The 27538-nt window shown below is 28.6% G+C and overlaps 2 protein-coding genes and 1 long non-coding RNA gene across 3 annotated transcripts; all 3 read right to left on the bottom strand.

The window, feature by feature from the left end:
• Positions 1–11888: 11888 nt before the first annotated feature.
• On the bottom strand, positions 11889–14268 carry LOC102595789 (U-box domain-containing protein 18-like). Its single transcript, XM_015312600.1, has one exon. It carries the CDS (start codon positions 13822–13824, stop codon positions 12142–12144), a length of 1683 nt encoding a protein of 560 aa, XP_015168086.1. The 5' UTR covers positions 13825–14268; the 3' UTR covers positions 11889–12141.
• A 6993-nt stretch (positions 14269–21261) lies between these two features.
• On the bottom strand, positions 21262–25115 carry LOC102589575 (replication protein A 70 kDa DNA-binding subunit B-like). Its single transcript, XM_015312606.1, has 7 exons — positions 25021–25115; positions 23846–23967; positions 23667–23760; positions 23252–23379; positions 23008–23167; positions 22762–22885; positions 21262–21383 (listed from the first exon to the last, which is right to left on the bottom strand). Exons 1-7 carry the CDS (start codon positions 25113–25115, stop codon positions 21282–21284), a joined length of 825 nt encoding a protein of 274 aa, XP_015168092.1. The 3' UTR covers positions 21262–21281.
• A 345-nt stretch (positions 25116–25460) lies between these two features.
• On the bottom strand, positions 25461–25781 carry LOC107062225 (uncharacterized). The gene is made up of 2 exons (XR_001474497.1): positions 25676–25781; positions 25461–25509 (listed from the first exon to the last, which is right to left on the bottom strand). It is a non-coding gene; the product is annotated as an uncharacterized lncRNA (long non-coding RNA).
• Between the last annotated feature and the right edge of the window lie 1757 nt (positions 25782–27538).

Below are 27538 nucleotides of genomic sequence, written 5' to 3'. Positions count from 1 at the left end.
ATAATTTTTTTGATGTGACTTTATATGGATAAATCACATTCATTGAGTATCCCAATGATTATGAGATCGATTGACATAAATAAAGATTCACTTTGATCTCAAAAGAAGGATGCATAGCTTCTTGGTGATGAAACTCCATATCTTAGTGCAATCAGGGCACATCTTGCTAAAAATACTCGACCAAGTAAATTTACTAGCAAGATTCAGTTCCTCCCCAACAAAAGGACATTGAAATGGTGTTAAGCACATACTTGAATATCCTCAAAGGACCATAGACATGGGTTTATTTTATTCCGAGGAATCCAAGACAGAATTGATTGGTTACGCAGATGCAGAATATTTATATGATCCGGATAAAGTTCGGTCTCAAACATGTTATTTGTTTACATGTGGAGGCACAATAATATCTTGGCGATCAATGAAGCAAATGTTGGTAATCACTTCTTCAAACGATGCAAAAATAAAAGCCCTCCATGAAGAAAGTCGAGAGTGCGTCTTGTTGAGATCAATGACACACCATATTCAGGAAATGTGTGGTTTTTCTTTGAATCTTTGAAAAGAATATGTAACCACAATGTATGAAGATGAACAACAGCAAATGAAAGTGTCCACAAGATGATTGTTGCTATGAACAAGTTGAACGAGCAATTTACTTGCATTAACGAGGTCACGAATAGAGTGATTTTCAAGAATGTATTCGGCTAAGCTCAAAGCCTCATCATATCCGTGAAACCAGAAAATGACATATCAGAAATGAGTTCAATCATGCAACATCTTCGTGAATATGATTTGATCACAAAGAAACTGTCAATATTTGAGAAGTTGGTATATAAGATTGGATGACATCATCATAAGAAATTAAGTGATGTTTTGATCAGGGGGAGTACAATACATATTGCACTCTTTTTTCCTTGATCGAGGTTTTGTCCCACTGGATTTTTTCTGGCAAGGTTTTTTAATGAGGCAACAAATAATGCGTATCAAATGATATATATATATATATATATATATGTACTCTTTTTCCTTCACTAGATTTTTTTCCCACGGGATTTTTCCTAATAAGGTTTTAACGAGTCACATAATTTATGGACATCCAAGGGGGAGTGTTATAAATCCATTGCATTGTGTGGATTATCAATTAGATTTATCCAATAATTAATTTGATTCATGTATGGGTGCTTCCAAGGTGATAAGAACCTTAAGGGATAACTATGTATCTACTAGTTTGGTGACCTTTGGGAGTGATATCTCAACACTATAAATAGAGATATCACTCACCATTCGGAACACAATTTGAATTAGAAGAAAAAATTTCTCCTTCATCTACTTCTCTTGTCTTCTTCTCTTTATGATTATATATAAGCTTGATTTTATAACAATAACACTAATTATGAGAATAATAGCATTGATGAGGAAAGAAACTAAATATGATCATCTTTTTAATTATTATTTTTTTGAAAATATATATAAACTTTATTTAAAGATAAATAAGAAAAAAAACTTTAATTAAAGATTTAAAAAAATCAAGACAAAATAAAAAATAAATTTTTTTTTAGAAGAATAATGAGGTTGAAAGAAATAATATCTAATTTTCTCTTTTTTCAAATCACAAAATAATTTTTTGCTTATTCTCCTCCTAATTTGATATGAATTCCATAAATAAAATGATTTTTCTCCAAATAATTCTTCTTACCCTTTGAAACACTAATCATTTTTCCTATAAATTTCTCAATCAAAATGAATTTTCTCTCCTTGCAGGAGGAATAAACATTCTTTCAGAAAGTTTTTCATTTTGAAGAGAAGCTTTTGTTGCATGATCTCTTTCTTTACATCAATAGCTTCACAAGAATTATGAGATATTTTCTCTTTCTCTTTTGTTAAAAAAAGTCACATGAGCTAGAAATTTGATGGACATCTTAGCGAATATTCATCATCATTGTCAGAAGAAGAGCCAAAAGTGAAGAAAATTTGTTGTTGTTTGTTACAAATGCTCAAATATTTTTATTTTATAGGCTAAATAAATATAAACAATTATGCAAAATGAATAGTTTTTTATCTATTCATCTTCCATTTACTTAAATCTATATCAGTGTAATGGATGTTATATAGGGCATAATTAATTGGGTATGACATAAATATTTTCAGTTTTTTTAAAAAAAAAAATACATATAAAAAATACAAAACAAAGATAAAATATCAAAAAAAGGAGAAAAAAGATTTTTCTTTAAATGCTGGTCATAAAGGGGTGCCACATCAAATTGTCTATATTCAGCCTTATATATATATATATATAGATATAGATTGTGAAAACTTTTTATCTCTATACTTAAGTAATTCATCAATAACTTAACAACCCCCACCACCCCACCCCCGCGACTGAGAAGGCTTGAATGGCAAGGCTCGATTTTGCTCAAATTAGTAAATATTTGATTAATTTTTTTAATGCGCTCACAATTGTTCGCACTAGGCTTTCACAAGACTACTTTGATTCTCATCATCATACATTCTTGTAACAAGCGGGTGGTTGAGAAACACATATTATTGAAAGGGGGCAATAAGTAATAGATACCGTTCTCACACGCGAATCTGTAGTTGATATCAAGAATAGAAAAATAACCCTAAGATCCATTTCAATCATATATGTATAAGGAATCATTACAGATTTTAACAAAGTTTCAAGTAATTCTTCATTCTTAATTTAAAAAATTTAAGTTCGAATTTTCAAAATGAATTAGCATTCGTAAGAAACGTTTTTTCTCTCGAAAAGTTCTATTGTTAAAAGATAAAAGGGCCCTCAAATTAAATTAAATTAACATCTTTGCAATAAGTTTCTCAATTAAAATCATATCCCATTTATACGAACTAGTAATATTAATATAAGAAATTAACGGACTATTACGCAAAGTGAAAAAAAGCTATGCCACCTGCTAGCAGGCTGGCAACAACTGGATAATAAAATTTAATATTTTTTTCCGTACCCGACATCCCCCTTTCTTGACTTTTAAAAAAAAATTATTTCTTCAAAAATTATGTAGATAATTATTAAGGTAAAAAAATATAATTAAAATAATTTCATGATTTGGCCAATGGCCACTTCGAAAGGGTGCTATATAGAAAGTGCTAATCTTGTCATCATAAATTAATTTTTGCATTTGTGACGCATTTGCTTAGTATTATTTTATGAAAGATATTAATTTAATTTAATTTGTTGGCATAGTTATATGTCTTTATCTTATAGGTTTTGTTAAGCATGCTTCTTTAATAAGGCAAATATCTTAATTATACATGAAAAGATTTTAATTTAAAAAAAAATAATTAAATAAAAATAACTACGAAAAAAAGTAAATTGTGAATTAAATAATAATTGCGTGATAATGTGTACGAGAATTTAGATTAAAAATACACTTTCTTCAATGTCCTTTTTTATTTCGTGCATATATTTATCTATATATAATAAGCCACAATGCAATTATCATTCTAACTATCTTGTTAGTTTTCAACCAAAAGCTAATAAGATTTTCACAATGCAACTATCATTCTAACTATCTTGTTAGCTTTCAACCAAAAACTAACAAGATTTTTAGTTACATATTTATTATTTGTATGAGCTATTTTATTACTCATTCCTTTTGAATTTGTTAATCTGATTTTGATCTGACAAATAGTTTATGAAAGTAAATTAGATTTTGAGAAAAAACATTAAGTGATACTTGAAGTTGTCCCAGATTTTCAAAAAGACACCTTAACTTTGCGTGCGTCCTATTGCCCCACAAAATATTCAAAATCACAACAAATACACATTTTTTACACAATATTTCCACTTTGGACAAAAATATCCTTCGAATGTGCAATTTCTTAAAAACAAAAAGTCGCACCCATTATTGATGTATTAAAGGATGCTTTGGTAATTTCCTATGATGAATTCGTTTTGCTTGTGTTCTTTTAAATTTATTTTACTATACTAAATAATTGTATAAAATATTATGAATCACGATAATTAATTACTTAAATATTTAAAAGATATAAAAATATATAAAAGATCTGATTGACTCTTCAAATTTTACCGGTGACACATAAATTGGGACAAATGATATCATATATATTATTTAAAAATTTCTTAAAAAGTACTATAAATTACAGTAATTAACAGCTAGAAATATTTCAAAGACAAAAAAAATTGATTGAATCTCAAAATTTTCTTAGTACTTCATAAATTGAGAAAGAAGAAATGACCTCTATTATTTGAAAATGGCGTAAAAGTATTACAAATCATACAATAAGAATTAACAATTTAAAATTTTAAAAGACTTTAATGCTTTATACGTTATTCTATTTCCACTTTGGACAAAAATATCCTCCCAATATGCATATTTTTTTAAACAAAAAGTGGGACCCATTATTGATGTATTCAAGGATGCTTTGGTAATTTTCCTATGATGAATTCGTTTGTTTGTTGTTTAAATTTTTTTAAATAATTGTATAAAATATTATAAATCACAATAATTATTTACTTAAATATTCAAAAGATATAAAAATATGTAAAAGATCTGATTAACTCTTCAAATTTTATCGGTGACACATAAATTGGACAGATGAAATAATATATATTATTTGAAAATTACTTAGAAAGTACAATAATTTACAGTAATTAACAATAGAATATTTTAAAGACAAAAAAAATTAGATTGAATCTCGAAATTTTATTAGTACCACATAAAATTGAGAAAGAAGAAATAACCTTTATTATTTCAAAATTGCTTAAAAGATATTACAAATCATACAACAATAATTAGCAATTTAGAATGTTAAAAGACATAAAAATATTTTTACCACAGTTAACAATAATTAAAAATTTAAACTATTTAAATTAATATTAAAGTTTGATTAACTCTTTAATTTTGTCTTTGTCACATAAATTGAAACAAAAATGATACATACTGGGCCCGTGCTAGCACGGGCTCCGATGTCTAGTATATAATAAGTGGTAATAACTACTACTTAGCACATGACAAGTGTTGGATGATATGTGCTTGATAGTGTTGTACATTCTTCTTTTATGGTTTTACCTTTAAAATTTATATTATTGGACAATTTAACACCATTAATTACCTACTACTTTATTAGCCAAAAAGTTTGACCTCATTTGGGCCCATTTATTATTTATATGTTTTCAATTTTCAATATATGTTATCTATCTAATTCTTTTTTTCAACCTTTTATTTTAAACTTCTTGAAATTTAATTACCTATTTATTACTCTCTCTATGCACTTTTAATTGTTATGATTTCCTTTTTAGAGTCAAACTATAAGAATTTTAACTAATATTTTACAATGTATTTTTTCATCATATTCATAGGCAAAAAACTACCAATTTATAGTACTTTTTGTATAGATTTTGCATATTTTTTTTATTTATACAATGTATTTTTTCATCATATTCATAGGCAAAAAACTACCAATTTATAGTACTTTTTGTATAGATTTTGCATATTTTTTTTATTTATTAAATATCGAATTAATACAATCTGATTTAACTTTGAAAATTAGTCAAATGGACTTTCAAAAAGTGCAACATGACAAATACAAGTGGGCGGAGAGAATATATTTTAGCTAGAAAATATATTAGAGGTACAACTTTTTAAAAAATTTAAATTTTTATTGCGTTGACTCTTGAAATCTTATCATTGTCATATCAATTTGAACAAATTATATATTATTAAAAGTTACATAAAAGATGCTATAAATCACAATAATTAGCAATTAAAAATATTTTTAAATCATATATGGAATTTGGTTGACTAATTGGAATAGAATAAGTAACATGTACTATTTGAAAATAACGTCAAAATTTCTAGAATTCACAATAAATTAACAACTGAAAATATTTATGATTATTCACGTGAATTGAAACATGAGTAACCTATATTATTCAAAACTAACGCAAAAATACTATAAATCACAACAATTTAATAACTTCAAATATATTTTTAAGAAAACATATAAAAAATCGACTGATCTTCAAATTCCATTTATATCACATAAATTAAAACAAAAACAAAAAAAATATTTATTGGGCTCGTGTTGGCACGGGCACCAAATATCTATTCCACTGATTCTTGAAGTGAATCTATCGTAAAAATACTATAAATCATGATAATTGACAATATAAAATATTTCAAAAATGTTGTATGTGGGTAGTCTTATTATGCCTTAAATAGTGTCAAAGAAAGTACAGGTTTGTGATAAAAAAACTTATTCCTTTATCCACACAAACAGTCGCTTCAAAAACTCGGTTATTAGCCCCAAAACATACCATTTATATTATTGGGCCCGTGCCAACATTATCTAGTAGGATATATAAACAAACAAATTATGATAATTACTATTTTTTCGATTTCAATTTGTTTATGTCGTTTATAAACTTAAAAATAAATTAGCATAATTACTTTTTTCGTTTCAATGTATTTGTCTACTTTTAGATTAACACTGAATTTGAGAAAAAAAAGGAATAAATTTGAGTACTACTTATGATTTTAAACTAAAAATATATTAAAATGTCGTATTTAATCTTGTGATCTTAAACATGTTGGATGAAAAACTGAAATTGAAGAGTAGCCAAGAAAGAAAATATATTCTTATTAAACGGACTAAAAATAGAAAGTAAGACAAGTGAATTGAAATAAAGAGAGTATTATTTTAGGAATGTAAGATTAAAATTGAGTTTTGTTTCTAATTATGAGGAGTTGTTTGATTGTTGATTAGAGGTATACATATATTAATTATATAAGTATTAGTTATTTATGTACTCTCTTCGTCCTAATTTATGTAACACGTTTCGAATTTTGGGAGTCAAACGTATAGTTTAGACAATATTTTGGATCCATTTGAACGTCATATCAAATTAGTGATTTGAAATTAGGATGATTTGAAGTTGAACTTTTGTTTGGATATGCAATTTAGACTTCTTAAGTTGTATTTTGTTCTCATAAATATATAAATCCTACAAATTATGAAAACTATCAAAACTTTCTCAACTCTTATACAATTTTACCAAATGAGCATATCATATTTCATAAACAAGGTATCACAATATCTTAAGGCGACACATTAATAAATCACATATCTATACGTTCTTTGTAAATAAATGTTCGCGATTACATGTTATTATAAACTTTCAAATGCGCATAATTTTACAAATATTCATTTTATCCAAAAAAAATAATAATCAGCAATAGTGGTTACTAACTATTCTTTAATATAATCCTTCCAGGTGATACAATAATCTATTCATGTCGAACATATATATTATTTTTTTATCAAATTTAAAACAATGAATCCTTATTTGAAAAATATAAAATTAAATCAAGTTTTATAATTTAAAAAATTGAAATATCACTTTCTGAAAAGTTTGAGATATTAAATTATTAATTTTTAAAATTGATATTGAATTTTTTATTCTAGTTTTATAGAACATAATTTTTTTAGGAAAAAACATAAATGATGTTTTACATTTATATCCACTCACAAATCACACGTAGATCTTTATTCTCATGCTTAATCATTAGCTAAGCCACTTAACTTGAGAAAAATGAGACAATGCATGCATATTAGAAGAAAGTAAATTAAACTGTTTTTCTAAGAATACAAGTTCATCAAACTATCTAACAAAAGGAAAACAGATACAATATGGCATATACAATATATCATTTGTATATCATATGTATAATGTAACATGTGTGTCATGATTAACACATCGTTTTTCTTATTTCTTCGATAAAAATCATTCAAAACTTATCCATGTAAAATATAACTAGAACTTCTATGTTATAAACCAAATACTATACTATGTTCCAAATAGAGTAACAATCCAGAAGACTAGTTATGGGGTGGAGAGTCTATTTAGCCTAGTTACACATTTGGGATCGATTGACTAAAAATAATTACATTCACTGGTCAAATATATAAAAATCTATATTATTTTGTATCAAATTAAAGTTGTATATTTTACGTATATAATGCGTCTATATACAACATATACATTTCTTGATTATTATTTTGATGGACGGCTATTTATGTCATTTTTAAAAAATTGATGGAGAACAAGTGATATATAATAATCGTCCTCATTGAAGACCAACAACGTTGGTCATGGATTCAAGCCACCACTCCTCACAAATAGGCTACCAATTTGAGTCGCGATCTCAAACGTTGATCGACCTACTCTAATATTGATATTATTAAAAAACTGTTGCATCAGAGTATGATCAGGTTAAGGAGTCAATGGACTAAATAACGGGTCTTTTTTTTTCAAATTATGAGATAAGTTGAATTGACCAACTTTGGAAGTTTGGGGGTACAAAATCAAATCAAAAATCGAATCAAATTGTAAATTGAGTCAAACTGAAGAAAAAAACTTGATTATGGTTTGGTATTGGAATTTTTTTTGACTATACTTGGGTTGGTTTAGTTTTAACTAAAAAAAGTCAATCCGAGACCAAACCAACCCGACATTTTATATATAATTTTTAAAATTTACTTTATATATAAAAGTATTTACTTTGATATAATTTCAAAATATTACTTAAAATTTTTCATAATTTTTATTTTTTAACATATTTTTTCAAGTTCTTTGAGATTTATAATTTTGAATGGTTCAATAAGATTATAGTCCATAGATATTAGTAATTCTAATAAAGCTCAATTCAAAATCAAATCAATATTAATGCTAACAAAAAAATTGATTCAACACTAAAAATGACAATAATATTGAATATTTGTTCTTTAATTTTACATTGGTTTAGACATTTAAAATTCATAACCTAATTTTGTTTTTTTATTTAATGTTTAATCATGTAATTAATACTTATTAGACTTTTTTTAGCATGATTTAGTACTTTTAAACTATGATCCTTTTATGACTTATTAATTTGCAATATTTATTTTATGTGATTTCATTATTATTTTTTGTTGAATATTTTATTGTCATCACTCATCTCATATTTTATGTTATTCTCTTAAGAAACACCTTAGACAATTGTATTTTGGTTGGACTAAAGAAATATTTGGAGCACAATTTAATTAGTATATATTTGTATTAATACTTTACAGGAAAAAAAATCTGAAAAAACCCGAGGTCTATTAGTTTGGCTTGATTTATAAATTTGAAAATTCGACACAAATGGTTTGATTTGATATTTGAAAAATCCATACCAAATTGAAAAAAAAAACTAAGATTGAAAAAACCAAGTTTTATTAGTTTGATTTGGTTTATAAATTTAAAAATGGGAAATTTTTTAAAATATCAATATTTTAACATTTAATAGGACTCATTGTCAATACTTTCAATATTTAGTAAACATGTCAAAATTTTAGTTTAATATGTATCTTATTTAAGTTTTTATTATTTGTTTTATTTAAAGAATACAATTATTAAATAATAGAAAGGAGAAATTTAGGGGAGAGGAAATTTTTAAAAAGGAACAATTGCTTAAAAGTCTCATCAGTTACAAAAATTCAAAACTAAATACAAATAAAAAAAACACAAAGAACTCATCCCACTTGTTCATCAAATTTCTAGTATCGATTTTTAAATTTTCATTGATAATACTCAATTTCTATTGAAATGAATTTGATTAAATCACATTTTTTTTATATCCAACCATGGCTTCAACGGATTAGCTTTTAGAACCAAAATCGACTTTTGTGAAGAAGAAGAAAAAAAGAGAGAGAATCGGAGAAGAAGGTTGCAAAGAATTAGAGAATGGAGAAAAAGGTTGCAAAAATTGTATTCATATTAATTTTTGTTTGTCAATTGTTTTTCTTTTACTCAACATTTATATTTTTATTATGAACATTGTAATTTTTTTTTTAGTTTGTAGTCATTCCAATTGGTATGTCAAATTGATTTGTATTTCTTAAACATAGATGTATCATATTTCTTTCACAATAAATTTGTATTTTTTTTAGAATATTGTATCATTAATTCCTCAACAGATTGTATTAATTTTATTATGTATGCTATTCTTTTATCAGAATCTTGTATCTTTCTTTAAACATATTCATATGTAATGATTAGATTATATTGTGATACAATGAATAATATTTTTGTAATACGAATAAAAGAAAAATACATTTGGCAGTTATGTAATACAATTTTGATCACTGGAATACAAATTTTAGTTTTCACTATGAAAGTAAAATACCAATTTTAATTTGAATGGTAAAGTGGGCACATAAAATACAAAAGTTATTGATATACAATTATGATGAAAACATAATAAAAAGAAATATAGACTTGTTGTCATTGAAATTGAGATTGAAATACGAAATGATCACAATAAATACTCGCATCAATTGAAATACAAAATTGACTTTGTTGGTATGTCATTATGATGAACACAAAAAAAAAATACAAACTTTTTTGAATACGATGTGAGAGTTAAATACAAAATGATCACAGTAAAATACGCACCACAATATGATATTCAATTTTAATTTGAATGGTAAAGTGAACACATAAAATATAAAAGTTGTTGGTACATAATAAAAAAGAATTATGTTGTCATTGAAAATTGAGATTGAAATACAAAATAAGCACAATAAATACTCATTTCAATTGAAATACAAATGTGACTTTGTTGGTATACCATTATGGTGAATATAAAATTTTAAAAAAGTAGAACTTGTTTGTAGATAAAGTGATATTGAAATACAAAATAAGCAAATTAAAATATAAAATTGTCGTCATTTGTGTTCAATAGAAAATTGTGATATTGAAAAATAGAAAATTGTTGATTAAGTTGGATACCTCTAGTAGATTCTGCTATTGGAGCGTGATTTAGAGTTTATCAAATTCTAAACGTGATTTCAACTACAGACAACAATTTTAAACAAAAATAAAATCATAAAATAAATCTTAAAAAACGAATAAAGATGCATACCTCAATAAAATGGATTGTGTGAATATCTTTATAAATATATTTTTCAATTTCTGAAAAAAAAAGAAAAGGAAGAGAGGCGGATTTTGAAATGGAGAAGAATTGGAAGACGTAAATATGTTGCAAAAAAAAGAAAAAAAGAAAAAAAAAGAAGATGAAAATATGAGAGAGAGAAAATATTCCCTTTATTTTAAACATATGATAGAGGATTAATTGGGAAATGTGTAATTAAGGTGAGATAAAATAGAAAGTAAATTAGGATACACAAGCTTTTCTAAAATAATGGCATTTTGATATTTTTACTAATATTTATAAAGTATGGAGGTTTTTACTAATTAAGTTAGACTTTTTGACTAATTTGCTAATTTTCCCTTTAAAAATTCGACACAAATAGTTTAGTTTAATATTTGAAAAACTCAAACCAACCGGATCATTTACACCCTAGTCTGCATTATTCAATAATTAGTACAGTCCACCGGCCCATTGAATAAGAAAGGCCCAACAATTGTTTGCCCTCTATTTGAATAGTTTTGAGGCTCAAAATTTGATCTCTTGCAAATATGAATTATTTTGAAATTTGAGTGAATAATATATGAAGTGATTCGAAATATTGAGAGCAGCTCAAATTTATAATTTAAGCCTTTTTTTAGAGGAAATTTGAGTTAGATGAGATTGAAAAAAAGTAGCTTGCTGAGGAAGATGAACTTTTGCAACTATATAAATATTATATAAAGAGTGTATGTATTTATATACATCTCTGATCATAGTTATACATTATATATATGGTTCCCATTGAACTGGCTGAAGATCCGCCTTTGTCTAAGGTTATACAATTACTTAAGTTTCCTCTTATACACATTTTGATCTCAATTTAGGTGCCTACCAGAAGATGAAACTGAACAATCAAAGATAAAACAAGTAAGCTGATTGTATATTTGTACCAACTGATTCAGATAAGATAATGCTTATTATTTATTCGAAGATTACAACGATTGATGTTTACATTAACAACAATTCACATTAACATCAGAAAGTATAGAGATACAAGTAAAACTATACAAAGCTTCATTCAAAAAACCAGAAGCTGCAGCAGTGTAGTGTGACTAGCTCTTAAAAACTTGAGCCGATATCACCAGTAAAGGAAAATGACACTAAAGCATCCTACACCATGGTGTATATATACATGTTGGATGCTTGTAAATAATTACCATACATTAATGAATTGATCCTCTATAAAAACTGGAGTGATCAAGCCAGATGAGGTCTTCTCGTTGTACTCGTGCAAGATTCTGATGAGTGTACTAGCTTTCTTGCTTGCTTTTGAGTTGCCTTCAGCCAGGAGGGAATATAACGGTCCCATGAGAGATGAGTTCTTTACTAAAACAGGAACTGCATCTGCTCCACCATTGATACACAAAGCCAGCAACAATGAGACACAGTACTCTTTTGATGCCCTTGAATTGCAAGAACTTAGAACATTGACAATAATAGGCAAAGCTCCAGCATAAAGAACAGCCATTGCTCCGTCTAGCCTTTCAGAAAGCGTTGTTAAAACTGCTAAAGAATCTGTAATGAGATCTTCCCTTTCGAAAGATTTCAACAGATTAACCACCAAGGGGACTAATCCAGCAGCAATCACTCTCCAGTGGTTTTCGGGGCGCATTAGGAGGCCAAAAATGGTGACCAAGGCATTCTTTTTTCCTCTGTCAGTGCCATTTCTTAGCAACTCCAAAAGTGATGGAATGAACTCTGGATTTTCTCCCATCATTTTACGGTACTCTTCTACTGATGTAAGGTAGAATAATGTACCAGCTGCGTGCTGTCGAGCTTCCATCTTTAGCCCTCCTTTCAACACATCAAGTATCAAGAACAAACCTCCATTTCCAACAATTGTGCTTTTGCATTTAGAGTTCTTTGAGAGGTTCAGCAGAGTAGCCATTGCATTCTCTTGACAAGAAGAATTCCTAGAAGTAACAAGATTCAGAAGAGGTGGGATTGCACCAGCTTCCACCAAACAAGACCTGTTAAAAATGCTTGTTTTAGTGAGCAAACGAATCTCGAAAGCAGCCTTATTTTGCTGTTCCATTGTTCCACCAACCAGCCTGCCTACTAGAAAACTTGCAAGCAACTTCATAGCCTGCTCATTAGCCACACTGCTTGAACCAACAAATCTTCCAGCATCACGATTTCGCCTACCAGTCTCCACAAATGGAATACCATTCGCGGAGCAATACTGCTTGATTAAAACCTTCAAAGCAAAATTAGGAACCAAATCAATACTTGTTAACCTCTCACCAGTCTTTGGACAAGTGGAGTTTCCAGCTCTGAACCATTTCAGAATCGAAGCCCGATCATACGTGTGACCTGAGGCTATTGTCACTGGATCACTCATCATTTCAAGTGTAATTGGACACCTGAAATCATCAAGATTCAAGAACCTGATGACTTGATCTGCATTAGTACTGCCTCCATTGATTTGTCTGCCTGCTCCATTATCCAATACTTCAAACAGAGTTCCCCTGCAGTATATCATGAACCCCATTAAGCTACTAAGGATTCCCATATCTCTCTTCTCCTCAGTATTCCCCTCCAACAACATCTCATTATCCAAGAACTTAACTTCTCTATTACACGCGCTCCAACGTGTAATCCCTAAATAATCAAGAACCCTTTTCAGATCATGTGATTCAGGAACAATTCCATCTTCAAGTTGATCCAAAATCTTCAAAACATTCACTTGCATTCTCCCATCATCCATTTCCACTTCAAACTTCAACTTAACAGCTTGATTCCTCACAAACTCAACCACTTCTTGACCGTCCACAGAAACATCCATTTCCTTCAAGGGAAGAACATCAAGTGCCACAGCAACAGCTCTTGCCAGCATCTGAAACTGGCAAGAGACATCCTCGGATTTTGCTAAAATCCATATTCTTGAATCTTCTCTGCTACAATCATCTAACAAGAAATGAAACTAGTGGAAGATAAAATGAATCTCAGATAAGCTCACAATACTTGAATTAACAAATCTTGAAACCCCATTTGGGATTTCTTCAAGAACAATGAGAATATCCTCAATTAAACGAATCGAATTCCTAACATTCTTCTTATTGGTATAAAAAGTTCTTGACTTGTATTCACATATTGTTTGGCCTAATTGAATCAAAGATGTAACAAGGCTAGAAAAACATACTGTTTCACTAGGACGAATAGCCGGAAAATTGAAAATCCGGCGAATGAATTCGTTAGATTTGTTGATCATTTGATGTAAAAAAAAATATCAAGGAAACACAAAGATCAAATCTAAAGTATATATGAACAAAAGGGGAAAAAATGTGTGTATGATAAAATCTAAAGAATCCACACGCTGACTACTAACTCCGCCCCTGATATTAGTTTCTATATTTCCCATAGTACGTTTTAAGAAATCATTAATAAGAATGTTAGTTTTATTAATTTATCCTTCAGAAACTTTTTAAAAACTTTACAAACTTGTTTACACTTTAAAAAAAAAGAATTAGTTATAAAGGTAAATTGACAAGTAAGGTAGGATAACTATTTAAAGTATAATTAACAACTAATATGAGACGGACAACAATAAATACATTTATGCTTTTAGTTTATGTTTGAAGTTGATTAGACTTAAAAAGAAAGAAAGAATGAAAGTGACTTGACGAGAGATATTTATTGTAGTAGATGGAGGTTGATTATTGTCCAATTAATATATTGTGATTCTATGTTATAAAAATAAAGGTTCAAATTTACCCTCATATTTTGTAGAAAGATTTAATTTTGTACTATGTAGGAAGTTTGGCTTATTCAATTCCGCAACGTTATAATTCTAATTCGAATTTACTTTTAGTCGCTAACAAATCAAATATTATATAGGGAAAAGATCCATATTTCCCTTTTGTGGTATGCAAAATAAAAATAAAATGTTAAAATCACTTCAAAACTTCAAAATCATGATTTTTTTCACACATAATGAAATTGACGATGAATCAAAATTCTTATTTTTCTCTTTCTTTTAGTCATGACACATTTTGACTAAATTTCATTGGATTGTTGTGAGCAGTATTTCTATGATAGTGTAGCCACAATATAGCCATGTGGCATCTTTATGCACTCATGATCGAAATAATTAGAGACCAACTAATATTCCTTCCGTTCGTATTTAGATGTCATTATTTTAGATTTCACGTCTTTTAAGAAATTACATAAATTTATCATTACATCCTTATTTAATGTTATCTTAAAGTCAAGTTTGAGAAATTTGGAGTTAAAACTAAAATAACAAAAAAGATAAATGAAACAAACTTCTAATAGAGAGCAAAGTAAAACCTTCTCACAGTACAAAAGCTAATTTGGACCATTTTCTTAAACGGTATAGTAATGCTGATGTTCAAACGAAATTACGCACACTTCAATTATTTTATATTTAGCATAAGTATAGCAAAACAAATTTCCTTACTTAAATTTGAACAGATTAAAAGATATCATCCTATTAAAATTTAAATCCAAATTCTAGGATTTTATTCAAGTTCATTCATGATTAGATAACACTCTTAAGAACTTGAAAGGTCAATAACTTAAAATTTGATCTTGAAACATTTTTTTTCCCCTTTAGATTCTGAAGAATATTATTATATGAGTTGGCATTATGCATGTTATGAAATTTAATAGACGTATGGGAATAAAAACAAGTCAGCAATTACTAGGACGACAGATAAGAGGCACCAGCATCATTAACTCACTCAATGTATAATATTTAAAAAAATTTAGATGTACTATATAGTATAGTCTATATATGAAAAATGTATAATGCATCGAAGTTGGAGGCTTCGTTTAATGTTATCATGTGATGTGTTGGAACGTACATTCCGACTTCATCTTCGAGGTGTTATGCTAAAATTATAAGCTCCGCTAATATTTCGTTCGATCAATCAATTTATTAATATCATTGAAATATATAATGGTATATTTAGTATAATTTTACGAGTTGGGTTTGCGGAGGATAAAACGTATGTAAACCTTATTTCTACCTCGTGGAAATAGAGAAGATGTTCTCGTAGGACCCTTGGCTCGAATACAACAAATTAAAGTATGTATGAAAATGTATAGTGACAGTGAAGAAAATATAACAACTAATAAGAAAACAGTAATACCAACAAAATAGTGCAATATTCGAAACATCATAAACAACATTCTTCGGTGCAGCGAACCATCAAATTTTTACAAAAACGATTTTAAAGGAAAATATTACATATTAATTACAATTGGTCATAATTGAAATTCATATGGTTATGTCATAATTTGAAATCTAACCCCTTTTATTACAATTCTTCTTATTTTAAGGGAAAATTATGCGGTTAAGCGAATTTATACTACTTAATTAGTCATTGTAGCTATAGTTTGCTATAATTACCACTTGCAACTAACATTAACTATTAATTATGTGGGCTAACTTCGTGCTTGTATAATTCGCCACATTTGTATAATCCGCAATTAACAATTCTTCGTTTGATTTTTATTTGTATAAGATGGTTTGTATTTGCATATGACGATGATTTCGTTTGGTTTTTCAGTTTTATCACCATATACGTTCAAAAACACGTGAATTGTACAAGTGAGATGCGAGTTATACAAATTATTGCCCTCTCTCACTCGCCTCTCTCCTCCCTCTCCCAATTTCGTTCTCTAGATATACAAATACATACATATACCAGTTACATATGTACAATTATCAAACCGATATACATATACAATTCACCTCTCTCCCACTTTTTGCCCTCTCTCGCTCACCTCTCTCCTCCATCTCCCAATCTCGCTCTCCACTCTCCTCTCTTTTACATGTAGCTACGAATCGAAATTAGCAAACTCTAGTTATATAGCGTAATTAAACTATTTTGTAGTGGCTATATACAAAAGTTCCACTTAATTTGTTTAAGTAACCCCCTTAAACACAATTTCATCCCAACTTCAAACCAATATTAACCCAATTACAACAGCCCACAACACAATAATCAGCTGCATCGACCCAAGCCCACCAATATTCCAAAACGCTGTCAACAATTCCAACAAAACATCCACCAGACATACACAGCAAAACAAACCCAGCAATCGATACATACAAGTACAACGTTCACACCCAATTAAGTGGATCGAAAATAGAAAAACACTGTTTATTCATTAAATTACAGAAAATAAAAGGTATAGAGTAGTTAGATGGATCAATATCCCCTTAGTTCGGAATAGATAAGCCATGTTATCACGATAACGAGGCCGACAATTGTAAGTAAGCTACAAAATATAGATAGGATAATCATAATTTTGTGACCAAGATCAAGAGAACTCCAGCTTCGACGACTATCATCAATCACCTTCTCTTTTGGATTGTTGTCTTCATCGTTAACAATATTATTATGAGGTTTTGGAGGAGCAGCTTCTGATGGTGGTGACGAGAGTAATAATTTTCTAGAGAGGGTGGTGGAAGGAAAACATACTAGTATCATTATTACAACTACTTTAACAAGACATGAGGGAAATTTTACCATGTTTTTTTGTTGAATTTGCACCAGCTAATTAATATTTCAATGAAACAATTCACTATTTCACATGTATATATAGGTAGAGGCTTTACGTTTTATCTTTGGATTAGGATTTCGCTTTCCTTTTCGTTTCTTTTTTGGATTATTATATCATTCCTATTCCCTAACGACTATGGAAACATTTTTTATGGAATTTTTTTTACATTTTATGGTGACTTTTTATATTTTACACGTTTTCTAAAACCAAAAACATATATATGGAAGTTTTTATATTTTAATTTTGCACGGTTTATATAATCAGAAAACATATATGGAAACTTTATTTTTACCCATAAAAAAAAGGAAAGATTTATCACCGTCCGCCAATTGGATTAAGTTGTTAGATTTTTACACGAAGCATATATATAGAAACTTTGGATATGGAAAACCTTTTTTTTTTGAATGTTGAGGGAGTGTATTAGGAAAATGAACGTGTAAAAGAGAAAGTGAATAAATAATATGATATGGAATGATTGAACATAAATTTAGCACATACTAAAAAACCAAACTTGTAAAAAAGAAAGTGAATAAATAATGTGAGACGAAACGAAAGAATAATAATATGCTTTATATATATATATATATACATTAACCCACACAAACGTATATTCCTTATTAGATATACTAGATGAGCGTTGCCCGTGCTAAGCATGGGCCCAACGTTTAAAATTTTATCATAATTTTACTTCTGTTTGATTTACTATGAAATATATTTGAAATCCAACGTGGTAAAAAATATTTTTAAATAACTGTAATTTCAAAAAACACAATGTCTATAATTTTAGTAAGGAATCACATTTTTTAATCTGCACGATAAAAGAATCCACATGTAATAAGATACAAGCGAGAGTCACTATTACTTTTCTTTCAAGTTTCAACAATTAGTTCAATATTAAGTTGGGAAAACATTCACAATTTAGTATCCTTATTCAAAGTTTATCAATATATACATAATAAGAAGGCAATCGATTATTATTACATAGATATTGAATGCACGACAGGAAATCTACTTGTAAAGCACAGTTTGTCGTTATTGTTTAAAAATTAAATGATTTTTTTTTTTTTAACAAAAACAACTTTCAATAATTAATTTTACACAGGCAGAATAGGTACGATAAAATCAATAATGTATAGTTTAGAAAGAAGAAAAAAAAACAAGAAAACTAAAAAACTATGAATATGGTACCTTCTGAATGTCTTCCCTTAGAACAGGTTCCAAATTTTCGAGGGGAGTCTAGAAATGAAAGCGAAAGAACAAGCTGCTTAAATACATTTTTTTTCACAGGACATGTACATATTATAAATGGCAAAAAGGGACTTCAGAAGAATAAAGACATCAGCCTAGGAATTGAGACATAAAATTCAAATAAATGGTTGATGTTGTTAAATGACATAATTAGAGTATATAGTGTAAAAGTTAACAGACCATTGCATTAGTTATGCTACTTTACAGCCATATGCATCTTTTACAAATGTCAGATCTAATAGACTTAAAACACATGAACTTCAAAGTGTAATTATATAACTAATTTCTCCCATTACAGTAACAACTTTACTGCAGACAGGTGTCTTCTAAATACTCTTCAATTGTTAATATATGCGATGCTATGCTCATACGAATACATGTTAGGCAGAAAACATTGTGGCTACTTTCCCTGTACATTCTAGAAAAGTAGTGGTAGGAGTACCAACACAGTCCCTATGTATAATTTATAATGGATCTAAAATATATTTCAATGAGAAAAATTACTAATTTAAACACATTATAGCTGCCAAATTTGTTCATTATATATTCATGTGAATGTGATACTACTGAATGTTGAAGTGACATACTTACATAGTTTTAACATTTCCATATGTGGGAGTGCTAATTACATAAATTTACATACTATTTTAATTTAGACAAAAATAGATGCATCTTTCATGCTTGGATCTTCTGGACCATTTTTTTTGATCAAAATCACCTGTTACATTAAAATTGAGGGATTAAATGTCAGCACGGAATCACATAGTTTATACAACACAAGATATATCTGTTAGCAAGTCTAGGATTTATAAATAATTTAATCTAAGTCTTACAATATAGGCACTAAAAACAACAACAAACAATGTAACGGTAATAACAGAAGCATTATAAACCACATGGCCAAGACATTTAACTCTCAACAAACTCACATATTCTTTCCTTCCCAACAACAACATAAGAAATTTTGTTTTTATCCATTTTGTAGTAGATAAGCAAACAATAGAAACAATGATAATTTACGTAAAGATGATTTTTATTGAACGTAACTTGAAAGTAAATGACACATTGCTTACTTGTAAAAATAACATAGTGAGGCCACCAAGAACTACGAATTCAACAAAACTATCGTTTTTACTTCTTAATGACTGATCAACACCAAAGAGTTGATGTTGGAGGAAACTAACCAACTAAGCCACAATAAATGGAACATGGAAACTTAAAATATCATAGAGAAAAATGTGAAAGTTATAGCTTTTACATATGGATGAATAATGAGTATAAAATGCGAGGGTTTAATATACTAAACAATTGTAAGGGAAGCTTCATTGATGGAAAAATATTTATTTAAGTGGTTGCTTTAATTACCATTACTCGAAAGAGCTGTCATACTGCATTGATATATACAAGCCGGAACAGTAAGTAACATGAAGAACAAATTTAAAGAATGATAAATCTAACTTTCTTAATTTTAAGCTGTCAACCACATATATGCCTATTATTTGACTTGTGTAGGATCAGTTGGCAAAAGTATATGGGTCACAAAATTTATAAAATGGTGGAGATACAACAGACATTGATTGGCTGAAGCTGAGAAAGACGCAGTTCTGAGCTAGCGCTTGATTTTGACTCTTTAAAGCAAGAATCGAAAGTCTTTCCCAATGATCAATGTAAGCCATAAGGAAAAACTCAAACAAATCAACAAGGAGAAATCACTGAAGAGATTGGTCTAATAGTCATATAAATCAAAATAGGCAAACAATTCTACCAAATAGGCTTGATTTCACAAGTTTTTAATTACTAACTGTTATTTTGTATTGTAGTTTTTGATTCTATCAGTTTAAGGTGGTTATTCCAACAAGATCAATAGAGGAAAGTTACAACATCTTTTAGGAACTAAAAATGAACAGAATAGTTTTCGGCGATAATAATAATCATAACACCAGAAAGAATATATTTTCATTTAAGTTGATAAATGGAGTACTTGTAAAAAGATGACTTTTAACTAACTTGCTATCAGAGGAGAAAATATTTTCAATTTCGACAAAAGAACAGGGCATAAGGCATCCACATAGCAACATCAAAAGCTTGCAAAACACGGCATTCAGTAGCAACAACAAAAGAGTTCCAAAATAATCACTTTGAGAACCACAGCAAAAAGTGTTTCAACTGCAATTCAAAACAATAAAAGAAAATGTGTCTAGAGACTGAATCGAAGTCAAAGAAAATAAATACAATCCCATTTATATTAGTCAATTGCAAAGATGAAGTTTTAAAAAATGTACAAAATAATTCAAATACCTTTTAATTCTTTTTCATGGGATGATTTTTCATTTCCATGCTACGTTTGTGGGTAGAAGGATTATATTTGTTTGCCATGTTGGATATTCTTTTTCCCCTGAACTAAGATGTTCAATTGTGCGCTTTTTTTGCATCTGTAACATTGACTGTCGTAGATGCCATTGGTTTATGAATCACATCTTCTTTCTCCAAGTAAGACAAAATGGATAATTTTTACGTTGCATCCAATTTTTTTGTGAATAGCCTTTTCATTTGAATGTTGAATATCTTGCCGTTCAATTGATCTTCCACATTTTGGAGCGATAATGTTTCTTTCTGAAAAAATGAAAAAAAAGAGATTAATAATAACAAAATCATTAATGTTTTATATTTTATATATATAATAATTAGAAAATAAAGCGAACAGACAAATCGAAAGAGATTGGATATTTTTACCATTAAAGAAGATGTTCAACAACAATAGCATATGCAAGGATCATGAATTTTGAAATTAAAAGAAAAGTGGATGAGGAAAGAAATTTACATTTGTAATTAAATTCAATAGTAAAGGTCTTTCAACTAATCAGAGTCAACATGCAACAGTTCTAAAACCATCATGCCTATTGTGGTAGGTGCGCATGACAACTTAGGTACAAAGCTTTGAGCTAATGGGTAGCTATGTGAGATGGATAAAAGTAAAATAAATATATACAATGATAATATTTTTATAAAGAAAGTTGAATGTAAACAGACAACAAAAAGTATAAGTTGGGTGCTGGAGAAAAGAAACATGAACTTAAGATATGAAGTTTTGAATGAAAAGAGTAGACTGAACACGTTACAAATTCTCTCATGCTAGAGTTCTAAGTTTATAGAGTTATAGTATTTTTTTCAAGTCAAGGAACCCATATGTTCACATGATCATATATACATTCATTTGAAACTCTTAGAAGTTAGATAGTATATTTTTCACAAAATTAAAGAAAGTGATTGCCCTTGGTCGTCCAAGGCTTCACATTTCTATATAATATATATATAAGATAGAAATATAAATATATGATTAGTAATCTTAGAATAAGTAATTAATAATTAATTCACGAGATATTTGTCTATTGAAGGTAAGTTTCCATTCCCTCATTATCTACAACATTCTATGTTATTTGATAAGGAACTCACGAGATATTGTTTGAAAGTTGTGAGCTGAAGTTTTTCGACTATAAAGGTCTTCACAACTTATATGATACATAAAAAATGAATCTTTATTAGAAATTCTCTTATGCTAGATTTCTAAGCCTATAGAGCTATAGTATCCTTTTCAAGTTAAGGAAGTCATATGTTCACTTGATCATAAGGAAATCTAGTACTATATTATAACTTAACCTTTTCAAAAATACCTTTGACGTTTTTATATCATCATAAATCGATTATATACTACCATAACTTCATAAGTGCTCAACTATTACGATCCTTATTTGTCAATGAGAGCAATAAGATTTCAGAAATGTATCACCAAACACATCAGTATATTGCGACTCTCATGCTAGAGCACTTGTTATGTAGCATATAATTTAGACAGTAGTGAGTTAGAAAATCTCATCGTAGATTCCCTTAACTGTTACAAGCTTGTGTTGAAGAGAAGAAATAAGAAACAATGAAAATACAAAATCACAACAAGTTCTTTGTGATTATTTGGTACGAAAAAAGTAATATGTACCTTGACGAAGCAAATTTCATAAATTTCTTCTGAAGTGAGGTGCAACAATTTCTCTGCAATTTCATCCGAAACAATAACTGTTGCAAAACTGCTGTTGTCCTTAATAGTAACTTCAAATTGACATCTGTTTTGATAATTAATGAAAAATTTAAAAAATAATGGTTAGTTAAGACATTTATTTCTTTGAACAAACAAAATAAATAATCTTAATTAGTTATTATTAATTTTGTAGAAGAGCAAATATACCTAGGAATAAGATGCGTGGATCGGTGACAACTTGTGCAGTAGATTTCCCTTCGCACGTTATATCTTGTGAACAATTGCTTACAATTTGAGCATGCTAACACACTAAAGAGTTGATCCTTACTTGGAAGGGACAATTCAGCCTGAACATTAAATACTTGTCCCTTCAAATTCAATATACCAAATATTATTTTTTACTGAAAATAAAAAAAATGTAAAAATAGAATAATATACTTGTTGTTCTTACCCGGAGGTTGTGCCTGGATGTTAGCCACAGATATAACCTCATCCTCAAATGGAATCAACATAATAGAGCCTATTGGAGTTGTACTTTTCATCTTATAAGTAACAAGCTTTGTTTCAATTGTTTTGATCCTATAAACAAGTAAAATTATGAAAATTTATTAATATTGGACTCATCGAAAACACTTGTGTCATTTTGAAAATTGTAAAAAGGATTGTAAAGAAGTCTACGGTCCATACATTTATCAAAAACAAATAAGACTACTACTATCTTCATTTTGCTATATATGTGTTGTAGAAAGATTATGAAAAAAGAAATAAAAGTGAAATTTAAAACTTTGTGATTGTATGATTAAAGATGTGTTTTATATTTCAAAATATTCTGGAATTCCGATGCATTAAATAAAAATGTATATTACCACGTCCTTAACTCAGCAGCCTGTGGATATGGAGGATTGATTTCAATTGTTATATTGAATTTACTCGTCAAACCAACGAATCTATTTGACGTTCCTACGTGCATATGAATATGTGATTTTAGTTTCATCATGTCATATATTTTTCAAAAAAGAAAAATACAAATTTATTGCACTTTTACCTGAGGATGATTTCCCAATGCTCCTAGCAAGAATGATCGGGTAATCATGAAGTTGGTTGAAAAGTTTAACTCCCTCATGATTAATAAAATCCTCCCAAAGTGTTAGTTTTGTTGGTTTTTTCCTGCATATGATTCGAAGGATGTTTTCAAATATTAAAATAAAGTTACAGAAGATATGTGATATTGTAAAAACATTATATTATAATTAATAAAATTCAAATTATATTATTATCAACAAATACCAGCTTTTTGTCCTATAAAAGTCAGTGAAATGGATCAACTACATCCAATATAGACTGCAACAGAAACATCTTTGGTAACTATTATCAATATCATAAGCAAATGAACATATGGGAGAGTAATAAAGGAGAAGATATAAAACCTCAAACATGGTTTTTCCAACTTTGTAAGAGTTACTTATCGAGAACTTAGTTTAAAACTGCTTAATTAATAGATAAAAAATGAAATTTTCGTGGAAAGACGAAAAAACTCAAACAACAACAACCTAGTGAAATCAAACATGTGGGTTAAATGGAGGTAGAGTGTTTGCAAATCTTATCCCTACGAGTACTCAATATCTACCAGGGACCTCAATAAACGTGGATATCATTAGTTGTTGATCAAATTTCAATCTTGATCTTTAAAAAATAAGAGAAAATCATAGCAGAGGAAATAAATCAAATAGGGTAACCAGTATATTTCTCTTTAAGAGACTATCTTCACAATATTGAGAAATTAATTTATCTAAAATAAAAAGGGCAGGAACAAATCAGGAAGAAGATCAATCCTTATAAAAACTGAACCTTTATTTCAGAATGATTCAAAGGGACAAGGCATTCAAGCACATTACTTAAACAAAAGAGAGGGGAAGATGCACAAACAAACAAAAAAAAGAAAGAATGAAAAGACAATATTTGCAAAAACAAACAAGAACACTTCTAAAAGTACAACTATAGTCCCAAAAAGTAGGAGTGCACATTTGGAGAAGACGACTACAGAGACAACGTTATTGAAACTTGAAAAGATTAATCACTTTATTAAATACAAGTATATACATCAACTAAAAAAATGAAAAAGAAAAAAGAGAACACTATCAATGAAAAAGAACCTATTTTTGAAAACAAGTAATAAGATATGAAAATAAATGACAAGAGTGATATTCTATATATACTTACAGCTTGTCCATGACAATAAACTCTTGAATTCGTTTTCCAGTTGCAGTCTTTGTTGAAGGATTGCCATTAATGACAATGGCAAGTACATCTTGCATTAAACAAAAATAAAGAAAGAATAATTAGATCATGAGAACTATTCTATTATATATACTAACAATTAGATTTTATTTATGTGAATAATAATAATAATTAAATAAATTTATAAATACCAAATTCAAATTCTTTGGGTTGATACTCAAAAGTGTCAAATGTGGCAAGAGCTAGTCGGGTTGGTGGTGGTAATGGATCCTCTGGAGGTTTGACCTCTTCAACTGGTTCAACAATGGTGTTTTTATCGAGTGTCCAAATGAATTTGTTAAGTGGATTTTCATATCCAAGAGGTGGTTCTTTCACAAATGCAACAGATACCAAATAAGTCTTGGAAGCAGCAAATTCTTTTTCAAAATATGTTATATCAGTACTGAAAATAGTGGCCTGAACTTGATTCTCCTGTAAAAGAATTTGTAAAAAGTTTGATTAGTTGTGTAAAATTTAAAAGTTATCTTGTTATTTTTCATATTATTAAAGTAAAAATATAAAATGATGGGTTATTTAGTTAACTCAATTAAACTTTGGCTTTTAAAATCAATAATATATTAATAATAAAAATAAATACCTCTTCATCTTGCAGAATTAAGACTTGGTATTTTGTGGTTTTATCTTTGTTGTCCCTTAGTCGACTTTTATCAACAACTTGGACCTTACAGGTTCAATTTTTAGTAGTTGGAGTGGTCATATTGATGGTATATCTTTCCGCCATGTTGAAATATCTGCAATTAAAATATTGGTATTTTGTGGTTTTATCTTTGTTGTCCCTTGGTCGACTTTTATCAACAACTTGGACTTTACAGGTCCAATCTTTAGTATCGGGAGTGATCATATTGATGGTATATCTTTCCGCCATGTTGAAATATCTGCAATTAAAATGCATTATTAGAGGATAAACTAAAGGCAAATGTATAATGAAAGCAATATTATAATATAGATAAATAATATATATATATATATATATATAGTATATGTAAGTTGTATATGAGATTTACCATTGCAAATTATAGCACAAAGTTCAAGAAAATGCTTTTTCAATAATTTCATCATAGACAACATTATATGTCGAATGATCATCATTTTCGTTAATTAAAGGTGGTCTAATTAATACTTTTAGATTGTTAGAACTTGTAGCTCTTGATAAAGCAATATACAATTGTCCATGAGAGAAGACAGGTTCACGTAAATATATACCAACAAAATCTAATGTTTGTCCTTGAGCTTTATTTATAGTCATGGCAAAACATAATCGTAAGGGAAACTGTGTTCTTTTAAAAGGAATAGGCAATTTTTCATCTTCTGAAGTCATGAGTGGTATTCGTGGAATAAATACATGAGTATTTTTAAAATCACCGTAAGTTATTGTTGCACTGTTAACATGAGGTTTAAAATCATTACATATTAAGCGTGTCCCATTGCATAAACCTTCACAAGGATTTAAATTTCTTAATAACATAATCGGACAATTTTTCTTCAAAGTTAATTTGTATGGAGGTAAACCAATAGGATTTAAAGTGTGTAAGAAATCTTCATATTCACTTTGATCTTTTGGATCAATAGTTTCATCTATAGCAATATATACTTTTTCAGTGTTTGAAAATTGAGAGATCAACATGTCATTTATTTCATCAACAAAATCATTTTTAGTTGTTAGAATAGCACGACAAGTAACATACGAAGTTTTTGTACAACATGTGTATAAATCAGGATAAGTATTTCTAAAGAGAAGATTTAGAGATTCTTTTTCAGAAGTAAAAGGAATAATGAGAGAATGAGGAATTTCAATTTTTCCATGATCATTTGTTTTTTATTTTCCATCACCAATTCTCATTAAATATTCACAAAATTCAGGATCTTTAGTTGCACGCATATTCTTCGATAACTGTAATTTTTCAAGTTGATTCCAAATTTCAGAGAACAATAAACTTTCACGAATAAAATCTTCTTTTTTTTCACTACGAACAATAGGAAGAGTTTGTCTGAAATCACCACTAAAAACAACTATTTTACCACCAAATAACGTATTTGTTTCCATTAGATCTCTTAAAAGCAAGTCAAATGCTTCAACCATTTTCTTTTTTGCCATTGAAATTTCATCCCACACAATTAATCGTGCATCTCGTATTAAAGATGCTAGTGAACTTTGTTTACTAATATTGCAAGTAAAATTTTCATTGACATCAATAGGAATTTTAAATCGAGAATGAGCAGTTCGACCTCCGGGAAGAAGTGAAGTTGCAACACCAGAACTTGCAGTTGCTAAAGCTATAAATCCCTTGTGTCTTACTGTAGCTAATAAAGCACGATATAAAAAACTTTTACCAGTTCCACCAGGACCATCAATAAAGAATGCCCCAAATTTATTTGACAATACTCTATCAAGAATAATATCGTAAGCCTTTCTCTGTTCAGTGTTTAATTTATTTTGTAA

This window comes from Solanum tuberosum, unplaced genomic scaffold (genome assembly GCF_000226075.1).
Source record: "Solanum tuberosum cultivar DM 1-3 516 R44 unplaced genomic scaffold, SolTub_3.0 scf00210, whole genome shotgun sequence".
NCBI lineage: Eukaryota > Viridiplantae > Streptophyta > Magnoliopsida > Solanales > Solanaceae > Solanum > Solanum tuberosum.
This window is presented reverse-complemented; position numbering and strand designations above follow the sequence as displayed.

Coding starts and splice junctions, on each gene's coding strand:
- LOC102595789 (XM_015312600.1), bottom strand. CDS start 13,824: ATGCTGGCAAGAGCTGTTGCTGTGGCACTTGATGTTCTTCCCTTGAAG.
- LOC102589575 (XM_015312606.1), bottom strand. CDS start 25,115: ATGCAAGATGTACTTGCCATTGTCATTAATGGCAATCCTTCAACAAAG. Junction 23,168..23,251: donor CATCCAGGCACAACCTCCGG/GTAAGAACAACA, acceptor TGAATTTGAAGG/GACAAGTATTTAATGTTCAG. Junction 22,886..23,007: donor TCCACGCATCTTATTCCTAG/GTATATTTGCTC, acceptor TTATCAAAACAG/ATGTCAATTTGAAGTTACTA.